Here is a 12,554-nt window from a genome sequence, read left to right as displayed (position 1 = left end):
CCTAGTATCTTCACCACTACCGGTACACCATAATGACTCTGACTCAACCTGCCCTCCACCCCACCAACACCAACGGCTTCGCCACATGTGGTCACCAAAGAGGCCTATGTCTCCACGGTTCACCTTGTATGGTTTAACTACCTTTGACTGTTTACATAGTCTCCATCATCCATGTTGCCCCTTTGCCCCTCCCACATGCCCGCTAGCAGTGGATCTAAGATTCCATTGCAAGTGTTTTTTTTTCTTGCGCATGGTTCCTCCTCAAGGTTGCATACTTGCATCGTACTTGGAGCATAGCGTCGATGCTTAGCGAAAGTTAATCTCCCCTGTCTTTTCCCGCTCTCTGTCCTCCATCTCAAAACAAAATCTACACGTCAGCAATATATATCGGTCCATTAATTTATTGTTTTTGTACATACCCCTTTATCAAAAGTACCCTCCCATACGAATGTTGGGTCAAAGTCAATCCCCCTTGTCTCTTCCCACACTCTCTCGTCCATATCAAAACAAAAATCTATGCGTCAAGTTTATAAATCGGTTCATTTGTTGCTTTTGTACATATGTCCTTTATCAAAAAATATCCTTCCACACGATTGTCGGTCAAAAGCATCCTTCAACATAGTCTTTAGGACCACAATATCCACACATGCTATTGAATGCGTATCATAGAAAGTGGTGTTAATTCTGAGCTACAAATGATCTTCTCTTCCTCCCTTGCATTTAAACCTTTCATGCTATATCTACAAACACTACAAGAAAAAAAGCTTTGCAGAGACATTTTTTTATACTGTAGAGGCACTTTTCAAATGACTTTACAATATTATAGAGGCATTTTAAAAAAAATGTCTAATAAGTGTCTTATGGTGAATTGTCTCTACAAACGAAGAGACATTTTATAAAATGTCTATAAGATGGTAGAGGCATTTTCTAGAGACATTAAATTGCACCACAAACATATGAAGCCAGTCCAAAAAAGAAGAATAGAATAGTTTCCTTCCTTTTGTCAAGCTTTGAACTCAAGATCACTTGAACATATCATTTTTATCTTCAATGCACTAACCAACTCAACTCCATGTCATTACTTGCATGTTGGTGCAATTAGTTACTTATATTTAGTCCTTTAGTACACATTATCATTCTAAAAAGTGTCTCTATATAGTTTAAAATGTCTCAAGAAAATGCCTTTACATATCAGGCACATTTTACAGTGCCGAAAGAATGTCTCTACAAGATAGAATCTAATAAACTAAGCTGAAAATGTCTCTAGAGTAAAAGTTTTCTAAGCAATTCTTAAAGTGCCTTTATAAAGTGTCTCTACACTGTAAAACTTTTGATCTTAGAAGCAATTTGCAAAACGTCTCTACAAAAGTGCCTCTATATGAGGTTTTTGTTGTAGTGAAAACATCATTTCACAAGAGTTATAAACGTCTGACCATCACCATTGGATATAGACTGGACAATAGAGGAGACCCTAGTCACCGGTCAGGGTCACTCCCACGGACCAACTGGTCCTTGGATCGAAGCTTTTCGCGGACTCTGTTGTCCAACACCTTACATGGTCTATCAAAAGTTTTGTTTTTTATGGCATGTGGTTTTCCCTCAAGGCTACATTAACTGCATCGTACTTGGAGTATAGCATCTACGCTTAGCTTAAGTCAATCTCCCCTATCTCTTTCTACGCTCTCTCTCTCCTATAACTCAAAACAAATTCTACGCGTCAGCTCTAAAGATCACTTCATTTATTGCTTTTGTACATACGCATTTTATAAAATATCCTTCCGCATGGTTGTCGGGTCAAAAGACATCCTTCAACATAGCCTTCAGGACCACAACCCTCACGCACTATATTACCAAATGCGTATAATAGAAATGGTAACACGAAGCTACAGAACTGTCTTGGGTGGCTCTATGCACAACCATTTCCCCCATTCCGTTTCCAACCTCTATTACCATACCTACCCAAACCATTTTCCACACAAGAGATGTATGTGTACCCATCATGCCATCACCGTCGGATGCAGATCGGACGGCGGAGGACCCTCCCAAAAAAGTGACAGCACAGTCAAAAACGGCAAAAAGTAAAGAGTAGAAACCGAAGAGGGCAAGCCAGGTCAAAACCCCCCTCAAATCGGAAACCTACAAAGCCTACACCTACACAGCCTAGCCTTCTTGTCCTCCACTACCACTGTGCAGCTTCCTTCCTCCGCCATAAAGCAGAGGAGAGAGAGCCTCACGTGAGAGGCCTCCTCGGTCTCGCCGCGCTCCCCCCAAAACCCCCCATTTTGCCATCATCGCCTCGTCGCCGCCGCCATCCGCCGCCGTCGTCGCCGTCGTCGCCGGCGACGAGTAGGTGGGACTCCCTTTCGTCCATGTTCCAAAGATGTTTGTGTTTGTGTGGGCGGGTTTTGTGGTGGGTTGGGTGCAATGTGGGATGAGAAGGGTGCGTGTCTCCCTTCCCCTGTTTCTTGATCGCTCCGCCGCCGGGTTTGTTCGCCGTTGGGCGAGTGGTCAGAGGATGAGGAGGAGAAAAGAAAAGGAAATACCAAAAAGGAAAAAACCCTCTTTTTTTTTTGTTTGTGACGCACAAATCTGTTGCGGCGAGTGGGTTTTGTTTGGTTTTGGCACGAGCTTGCTTGCTCTGTTTTTCTTTTATTATTTCCGTTTTGTTGTTTATCAGATTGCGATTGTTGATGCTGGGTTGCGTGTGTGATGATGATGATGGAAGTGGGGGGTGATTGGGCGGTTTTTGATGGTGGTTTTCAACCAAAAAAAGGAAAGAAAAGGAGAGATTTTTTGTTGCTGTGATTTTGGTTTTGGGAATGGTGCGTTTTGATCATGGATTGCTGACTTTGTTTAGACCAAAATAAGACCATCTTTTGGAGATGATTGCGATGTTGTTGTGGGTGATGTGAGGGGTGGGTCGGGAGGGGATCATCGTGGGATCTTCATTTTGTGACGAGCAACAGGTTCGCTCGATGTTGTCGGGGTTTGTTCAGAGAGGAGCAGAGATAGTGGTCTAATAGGTTAAGAAAGGTTGATTTCTTTTTGTGCCATTGCTGGGATAGGAATGTTTAGGTAAAATGGTTCTCTCTTGACTGTTGTGCAGAAAGGCCCCGGGTCTTCTGTCTAGCACCACAAGATGTATGTTAGCGGTTAGCCGACCCGGGTTCGAGTCTCACCCTCCCTTTAATAAATTTCAATATGAGAGCCCCTCCTCTCATACTATGCGAGTTATGATCCTGTAATCATGTTACTGTCATAATGTGCGTGTTATGATCCTGTAATCATGTTATTGTGCGTGCGCCTTTTCGAGGAGTCGCTTGCGGCTTCTGATTCAAGGATTACATGATGCTTTTCTAAATATATTCATTTTTTTTTGTTCTTAGTTGTTAAAAGGAACACACTTCTTTTTTTTTGTTAACACAGGGAGAAGCTGTCTGGTGGTTAGCGATGGAAGATCCTGAAATTACTGGTCAGCAGTCACCAAATGCCACAAGTATTGTGACGGATCTCATGGATTTGGATGACATTATTGTTGAGGGCAATGAGGTACAGTTTGCTATGGATGTGGATTTGAGAGCAATACCATCTCTGAAAGATGGAGGGCACACAGACCCACTGGTACAAATCCCAGGTGACATGTCTCATATGGATGTGGATTTGAGAGTGATACCATCTCTGAAAGATGGAGGGCATGCAGACCCACCAGTACAAGTCCCAGTTGACAAGAGGATTGCAAGCCTAGAGAAGCTCTGTAAAGAAGCATCAAGATCATTTTTCAGGGAAACTAGGCTAGTTAGCCATCAGATAAACTCCTACAATGATTTTGTCTCTCATGGGCTCCAAAAGATGTTTGATTCTCTCGATGAAGTTACTGTCGAGCCTGACTATGATCCTTCAAAGAAAGTAGGCCCCTGGAGGCACGCGACCATCAAGTTTGGTCGAGTGGAGCTTGAGGAGCCGGTGTTTTGGGTCGACAACTGTGATCTTGATGTGGAAACACTCAAACTGAAGCCTAAACATGCTCGCCTCCAGAAGATGACATACTCTTCAAAGATGAAAGTAGAAATGACTGTTCAGGTTGCACCTTTGACACCCCTCATACTGTGTTCAGCACGAAATAACTGCACTATGCACAAGAAAAAAAAATTAAATGCAAGACCGAATCATGAACAATTTTCATAACTAGCAGCAAAATTAGTGAGTTTGAGCAACTCTTGACTTCATGTCCACCTGTTAAGTTTGTTGTCACATGAAAGTTGGCACTGTAGCCATAGGTTTTATGTTTTTCCTACACCGTGAGTGAAAAAAGTTTGTGTAACTCTCCATTACATATTGTGATCACACTGTTACCTAGCAAATTATCAACGAAATTGGTATGTTTGATCCTAAATTGTACTGTTTATTCCTCTCAAGCAGTAGTTATGAGTTAAATTAACTCTCTTGTATATATTTATTAATCTATAGTACTGAATTCTTGTATTGTCATTTTTCTATTAAATTTCACACCATCTGATTAATTAATATTTTTGCTGTATCAGGTCTATTCACTCCACAAAAGCGACAAAGCTAAAACTGGCGAGGACCCATATATACAAAGAAAAGATATAATGAAAGAGACTAAATGGGTCACTATTGGCAAGTTACCTGTCATGGTGAAGTCAAATTTGTGCTGGCTGCATAAACTTCAGGAAAGCGAATGCGAGTATGATTTTGGTGGATATTTTCTTATCAAGGGAATGGAAAAGGTATTGCTTCACATGATCTAACAATGCCCAACCCACCCAGCTAGATCCAACGATCGGAAACAATTTGATACCGTGAGGTACCGGTACCTCGAGGTACTTTTTGTTGGACCGGAGTAAATCTCATAATATATACATGGCGTATTTTACTGTTGATCAATGGATAAGATTTTTTACTGGTCTTACCTTCCAAGGGTCTGGTACATGCTCTTAGTGCAATTAATGCACCGAGAAAATTTTTATTACCATTCTTTCATTTTCCCCATCCTGATGCAGCAAAGTTTCCTTTTCTAAACGCTAAGAGCCGATGTAAGACGTTGTTAAGCTTAACATCGATGTTTCTCTCCCCCCCCCTCTTCCATGTCAGCAAATTTACCTTGTTAACCACCCTAAGAGCCTGCTATTAATTATTGTTGTACATGCCCAGAGGTAAGTGGAGCACCCTAATTTCCTTTTCATGAAAAGTGGAGCACCCAAAAAGAGCTTGTACGGCAGGATACATTTAAAACAACAGGCAGAACATATTCACACATAATAGTCTCACAAGATAGACTAGCTTGGTACTGCCAAATCTGCAATACATATGAGTCTGGAAAGATCTGAACTCAGATGAAGTTAGTTAGATCTAGCTTAACTTGTAATGCATATTATAAGAATTTGACCATAGTGCAATTCTGGTTTTAAATATTAGATTTGTTTTGCTTCTTAGTTGTGCATTGCAACATTTTAATATGAACCTATTTTAGTAATTCACTTTGGAATTATACTTTGTAGTCTTGTCAAAGGAATTTTCAGCTGCAGAGTTTTGCACTGCCCATCAAAATTTACCCTCTTCTGGATCACTTTAATTCTTAAAGTTATTACCCTATGTCGGCGCATACAACGTTTGATGCCATCTCTGGGTTATTTAAAACTCACGTTTTTATTACTTCCAACCATGTAGGTATTCGTTGCTGAAGAGCAGAGATGCCTCTCCAGGATTTGGATCAATGACAGCCCCACCTGGGAGGCTTGTTACCAACGGTCTCAAATCCGACGAGAAAAGATCTCTATAAAACCTGTTCAGTCTAATGATGGTTTCAGAAAAGTCATTAACCTGTACTTTTTGGGTGCAACTATACCAATCTGGATAATGTTTTTTGCACTAGGTGTATCATCAGACAAAGAAGCTTTTGATATTATTGACATACAAGAATGTGATGCTTCCATGGCCAACATAATATCAGCTACTATAACTGAATCTCATGAGCAGTGCGAAGGCTTTCAGAGAGAAGGGAGAGCCAGTGAATATATTGATAAGTTGATCAGGAATACAAAGTTTCCACCAAAAGGATCCTTTGATGAGTATATTGGTAGGCATATGTTTCCTGATGTTAGTGGGAATAGGAGCAAAGCACTCTTCTTGGGATACATGGTGAGATGTCTTCTATTGGCTTCCTCTGGCAATCGGAAGAGTGATAATAGGGATGATTTCCGCAACAAGAGGCTGGATTTGGCATGTGAATTGCTCCAGAGAGAGCTATGGGTACATATTATGCATGCCCAGAAACGTATGGTCAAGGTCATGCAGAGACATTTGAGTGGTGATGGTGACCTACAACCTCTTGAGTGTTATGTCCATGCATCAATTGTTACCAATGGTCTCAACCGTGCCTTCTCCACTGGTTCCTGGTGCCATCCATTTAATAAAAGAGAGAGGTGTTCAGGGATTGTTGCAACCCTTAGGAGAACAAATCCTCTTCAAATGATGTCTGACATGAGGAAGACACGACAATGGGTTGCATATGCTGGAAAGGCTGGAGATGCTAGATATCCGTAAGTACCTTTCGACATAGAATCATTCATTCCTGTTATAATTTATTTTTTTGTTTTCAATATCCTAATGCAAACTGACTTACCAAATCCTTTCCTAGGAATCCATCATATTGGGGAAAGCTATGTTTCTTGTCCACTCCTGATGGTGAAAAGTGTGGATTTGTGAAAAATCTTGCCATTACTGCTATCGTTAGTTGTTTGGCAAGGGAGCCCTCGGTTGACGCACTTGTTTCTTGTGGGATGAAGAAACTGGATGAACTGCTTCTACAAGAGATCAGCGGGAAAGACAGAATCTTCTTGAATGGAAACTTGGTTGGAGTTTGTGCAGACTCAGTCGAGTTTGTTTTGCACTTAAGGAGCATGAGACGCAGGAAGCAAATTGATGCACAGGTTTCTTTCTTTTCCAGATTCTGCTACACTGGAACGGATTTTTTTTTTTACTTTGAAGCATTGTGTACTAATCCATGATTATGCTTTGCTTTCATTTATGATGATTGAAAATTTCCTGCTAAGCTATTATGCTCAATTCAACCTTGAAGCATCTCTGTGAGAGATTTTACATATCATGATTGTTTGTGCTCTCCATAATTCTGATATTGTTCTGCTGTTATGGGTGGCTAGGGATCGTATGGGATATGAGTGATGGGTGGGTGGCCGTGGCTTAGGTAATTTGGTTGATCGGCGCCCCAGGATGGGCACTTCGGAGAAGAAGGTGAGAAAACAGAGAAACAGATGATGAGGAGTAGATTAATCTTGCTTACTTAATTCCTGAGTTTAAGTGCCTCTTATAGGCTTACAAACCAAAACTAACAATTGCAAATAGAAAGGAACTAATCCTAACAGACTCCCTAACAAACTCACTAAATATCTGATTACTGTTCCCGTCCGGCACGGGAGAGGATCACGGCGCTGATCCGGCTGTTGCGCCCTTGCCGCTGTCGATCACATCCGTGGCGCCATCCGGCCTTCGCCTCCTTTGATAGACAATTCCGACCATGACATCTGCACACTTAAACAAGGTGCCTTTAAAAGCAGTCCATGATTGGCATAATCTGTCTCATAATCATTTCTTGGGGTATGGTTTTCGCATTGTCACCACTGATTTATTTTTCCAGAAATCCTAATGGACCGCTTTTGTGTCATTCTTGTTTGAGTTTATGACTTTATGCTTTTGCCAAAAAAAAAAGAATAATCCTACAATGTTTGGTAAAGGAAAAGGGAATTGTATTCTTGCTTGTTAATATGAACTTTCCATTCCAATAAAATACTGTTCTCATACTTCATTTCCACTATGTAATCCTTTTTAAGTTACTTAGTAAAATTAACTAATCTGAGCCAAGAAGTATATTTGATGAATGCCATAGTTGGCCCATATCTTGTTGTAAGCATGACAGCATATTTATCACGTTAGAGTACTATGTTTCCATTTCTTCTGTGAAATATGCAACAGTATGTTAATACAACTAGATAGTACTGACAATGTATTTTGGTTTTAACTTTGATTAGGTGGAGATCAAAAGGGACAAGCAAAACAAAGAAGTTCGTATATTTTCCGATCCAGGAAGGATTCTAAGACCTCTTCTTATTGTCGAAAATCTACGAAACATCATGAATCGAAAGAATGGATCATACTCCTTCCAGGAACTTATGGATCAAAATATAATTGAGCTGATTGGTGTTGAAGAAGAGGAGGATATCCGGTGTGCTTATGGAATTAGGCATCTCTTTGCAGGGGACGAAGAAAAGAATTTCTCATTCTATACTCATTGTGAACTTGACCCTTCTTTCTTGCTAGGATTGAGTTGCAGTATCATTCCCTTTGCCAACCATGATACTGCTAAGAGAATTCTAATGCAAGCTGAAAAGATATCGCAACAGGCTATTGGCTACTCCACTACGAATCCTCTCTTTAGAGTTGATACACATTCCCATCAGCTCTATTATCCACAGAGACCTCTGTTCAAAACTGTAGCTGCTGATTGTCTTGGTAAGAGAGACTATACATCTGGAAGCAAACATGACTTTGCCAGACCAGAGTATTTCAATGGCCAAAATGCAATAGTCTCAATCAGTGTCCATCAGGGATTTAACCAAGAGGATTCTTTGGTATTGAATAGGGCCTCTTTAGAGCGTGGCATGTTTCGAACACAACATTTTAAGAGCTATAAAGCACTGATAGAAAACAAAGAGATCACCAAACGATTAAAACACAAGGAAAATATCAATTTTGGAAAAACTCCTAGCAAGAAAGGCCTGGTTGACAGTTTAGATATTGATGGCTTACCATATATTGGAGCAAGTCTTCAGAGTAATGACATTATCATTGGAAAGGTCTCAGACTCTGGTGAAGATCATAGCATCAAGCTGCTACATACTGAAAAAGGAATAGTGGAGAAGGTTGTTCTTTCAGCTACTGATGATGGGACAAATTCTGCGTTTGTTACTCTAAGACAGGTGAATATGCAATCTTTACAAAATTAATCTGCACTAACCATTTATAAATTTGCAAGATAGTGGAGTTCTCTATGACACACTATTGGAATAGTTGAATGGCCAACTGATTTTTTCTACACTAATCGACATTCTATTAGAGTTCATTGTGTCCATACCATAACACATCAATCATTTTCATCTTCTCATGTCTACTCTGCCATAACACCCAAGTGATGAACATTAGTACTGTTATTCCCCGTGTTCCAAAAGATCTACTTGTAAATCTGATAACTGATGAACACTTGTTAAAGTTAGTAAATTTTTTGATCTGATTACCTCTGCAGACTCGCTCGCCACGCATTGGAGACAAGTTTGCCAGCATGCATGGCCAGAAAGGAGTCATTGGCTTCTTGGATTCCCAGGAGAACTTCCCTTTTACTCACCAAGGCATAGTTCCTGACATTGTGATCAATCCCCATGGCTTTCCAACTCGTCAGACTCCCGGCCAACTTCTTGAAGCTGCACTAGGCAAAGGAATCGCCCTCGGCGGTGCCACCCGGTATGCGACACCGTTCACAAGTCCATCTGTGGAAGTGATCACAGAGCAGCTGCACAAGTAAGCAATTCATTCTGCCCAAAATGATCAGTAAATTTGATTGGTTTCTCTTCATGAAAGTAGAAGAACTAGAAATGTTCCAAATGTTGTTGCATTTTAATCCAGGCCAGGTTCTCAAACAATAAATTTGATTAATTTCTCTCCATTAAAAAGTAGACAGAACTAGAAATGTGCAAAATTTTGTTGCATTTTGATCGGGTTCTCAAACAAGGAACTTGATTGATTTCTCTTCATGAAAGTAGACGGAACTGGAAATATGTGAAATTTTATTGCATTTTGATCAAAATCGGGTTCTCAAATAATGAACTTGAGTGATTTCTCTTCATAAAAGTAGAGAGAACTAGAAGTGTTTTAATTTTTGTTCTATTTTAATGAACTTGACCCCATTTTCTTTATGAAATTAGTCAGAATGAACTAGCAAAATGAATGAGATTCAACTGAAAACGTGGGGAAAAGAGTTGTAGTTTTTTTGTCAGGGCTGCTCAAAATGATCAATAAAATTGACTGATTTCTCTTCATGAAAGTAGATAGAACTTGAAATGTTCCAAATTTTGTTGCATTTTGATCAGCTCTGGGTTCTCAAATTATGAACTCGGTTGAGTTCTCTTAATGAAAGTATGTTCCAATTTTCGTTCCATTTTGATGAACTTAACTGAATTCCCTTTAAGAAACTAGCTAGAGTGAAGTAATCAAATGTAAGAAATATAACTGAAAATGTGGTGAAAAAACTTGGATTTTATTTTGTCAGGGCTGGATTTCCAAGGTGGAGATAAACTAGAAATGTTAAATTTTGTTCCATCTTGATTACTGCTGGATTCTCAAATGATGAACTTGATTGAATTATTGTTTCTAACTGAAAATATGTGAAATTGAACTGAACTTCATGAAACTAGTACTAGATTGAACTACTGAATTATGTCAAATATAACTGAAGATATGGGGAAAACAATGGATCTTTTTGTTGGACAGGGCTGGATTCTCAATAACTTGATTGATTTCTCTTCATGAAAATAGATAGAACTAGAAACGTTATGAATTTTATTCCATCTTGATCTGAGCCAGATTCCCAAACAATCAACTTTCACCGAAATATCTTCATGAAACTACAATAGTAATCAGATGCACGAAACTTAACTGAAAATATGGGGAACAAAATTTCTCTCTCTCTCTCTCTCTCTCTTGGACAGGGCTGGATTCTCAATAACTTGATTGTTTTCTCTTCATGAAAGTAGATAGAACTAGAAACATTACAATTTTTATCCCCTCTTACTCTTAGCCAGATTCCCAAACAAACAACTTTCACCGAATTCTCTTCATGAAACTACAACAGTAACCAGATGCAACTGAAAATGTGATGAAAAACTTTGGAATTCTTGTTTCTTTGAACAGGGCTGGGTTCTCCAGGTGGGGAGGGGAGAGCGTGATCAACGGCCGCACCGGCGAGCGTGCGGCGTCGCCGGTGTTCACCGGACCGACGTTCTACCAGCGGCTCCACCACATGGCCGAGGACAAGGTCAAGTTCCGGAACACCGGCCCGGTGCACCCGCTGACGCGGCAGCCGGTGGAGGACCGCCGCCGGTACGGCGGCGTCAAGTTCGGCGAGATGGAGCGCGACTGCCTCCTCGCCCACGGCGCCGCCGCCAACCTCCACGAGCGCCTCTTCCTCCTCAGCGACGTGTCGCGCCTCCACGTCTGCCGCCGATGCCAGCGCGCCGCCGTCGTCGTGTCGCCCGCCGTCGCCGCCGACGGCGGCGGCGGCCGGAAGGTGAGGGGGCCGTACTGCAGGTTCTGCAGGTCGGCGGAGGAGGTGGTGAGGGTGAGCGTGCCTTATGGCGCCAAGATCCTCTACCAGGAGCTCTTCTCCATGGGCATCTGCCTCAAGTTCGACACCGAGCTCATCTAGAGTAGACTCTCAGCTTTGGACGGGAAACATCATGATTTATTCTTTTAAAAATGGGATTTTTATCATTTTTTAAGAACATTTTTAAGGACATTTTAGTCTGGTGAGGAGAGTTGACAATTTACTCCATTCATTTTATATTATAAGACGCTTTGGATTTGTCGTAATAAGTCTCTTGAATGTCATTAAAACCTGTATTGGGATATTATCCAATTGGGGCAATTGTGTTCTTACCCCTACTTTCATATCTAATTGTGATTTTACCCCTCTTTTCTAGGGTTTGTGATTTTGCCCTTATTTTTTTCGAACGAAGCTGTCGTTTGCCCCTACATTGGATGACCGTTTGGTGGACCCAAAATAAGAGTGTAAAAAATATAGATGAAATTACTAAGAGAAAAACAATGGACCATTATACCCCAGTGCAAAGAACAACACCCTGCATTGCCTTTTTCATCCCACCCGATCCCCATTCTGATTACTTGATTAGCCTAACCCTAGTGGCACCGCCGGCGGCTGTGCACAGGCGAGATAGGCCGGCGGCTGGGCAAGGCTGTGATGCCCAGCGAGCAGCAGCAGATGCCCACATCAGCAAAGCGAGTAGGGGGTGTAGGCGCAGTGAGCAAGCCGCGGCTTCGGCGGAGCGAGTGAATAGGCGGCGGCTCCGAGCCTCCGACGGCAGCCGCAAGCAGGAGGCAGCTTCGGCGGCACGTGCGAGCCCGCAGCAGCGGCATCGCACTAGAAGGCGGCGGCTCCGGTCGTGCTGCAGCCGCCTCTTATTTTCTTTTTCTTTTTTCCGATCTTGTGCTACTTTGTGAGGAGCTTGTTTGTTTGGTGATTTTTTACTGGTGAATGCGATGGATCTTTCGCACCTGGTGAAAGTTCTGTGAAATCCTATCAATGATATCGAAGTTCTTTCAAAATTTGTCCAAGTGCGATCATATTTTTTTGGAAAATACACAGATTCTAATAGAAAAGTAGGGGCAAGTGTACAGGGTTATACCTGTCTTTTTTTAGTTTCATTGACACCGTTAGGTGGTTTTAATAG

General features: G+C 41.4%; 1 protein-coding gene across 1 annotated transcript; it reads left to right on the top strand.

Annotated features, from left to right (window-relative positions):
* Positions 1 to 2,236: 2,236 nt before the first annotated feature.
* Positions 2,237 to 11,783, top strand: LOC4344774 (DNA-directed RNA polymerases IV and V subunit 2). The gene is made up of 8 exons (XM_015793386.3): positions 2,237 to 2,350; positions 3,427 to 4,080; positions 4,542 to 4,748; positions 5,689 to 6,560; positions 6,659 to 6,950; positions 8,067 to 9,014; positions 9,338 to 9,609; positions 10,999 to 11,783. The coding sequence occupies exons 2-8, from the start codon at positions 3,451 to 3,453 to the stop codon at positions 11,510 to 11,512; spliced, it is 3,735 nt and encodes a 1,244-aa protein (XP_015648872.1). The 5' UTR covers positions 2,237 to 2,350; positions 3,427 to 3,450; the 3' UTR covers positions 11,513 to 11,783.
* The last annotated feature ends 771 nt before the right edge of the window (positions 11,784 to 12,554 follow it).

Source organism: Oryza sativa, chromosome 8 (assembly GCF_034140825.1).
Source record: "Oryza sativa Japonica Group chromosome 8, ASM3414082v1".
NCBI lineage: Eukaryota > Viridiplantae > Streptophyta > Magnoliopsida > Poales > Poaceae > Oryza > Oryza sativa.
The sequence above is the reverse complement of the archived record's forward strand: the minus strand, read 5'-3'. Positions and strand labels throughout refer to the sequence as shown.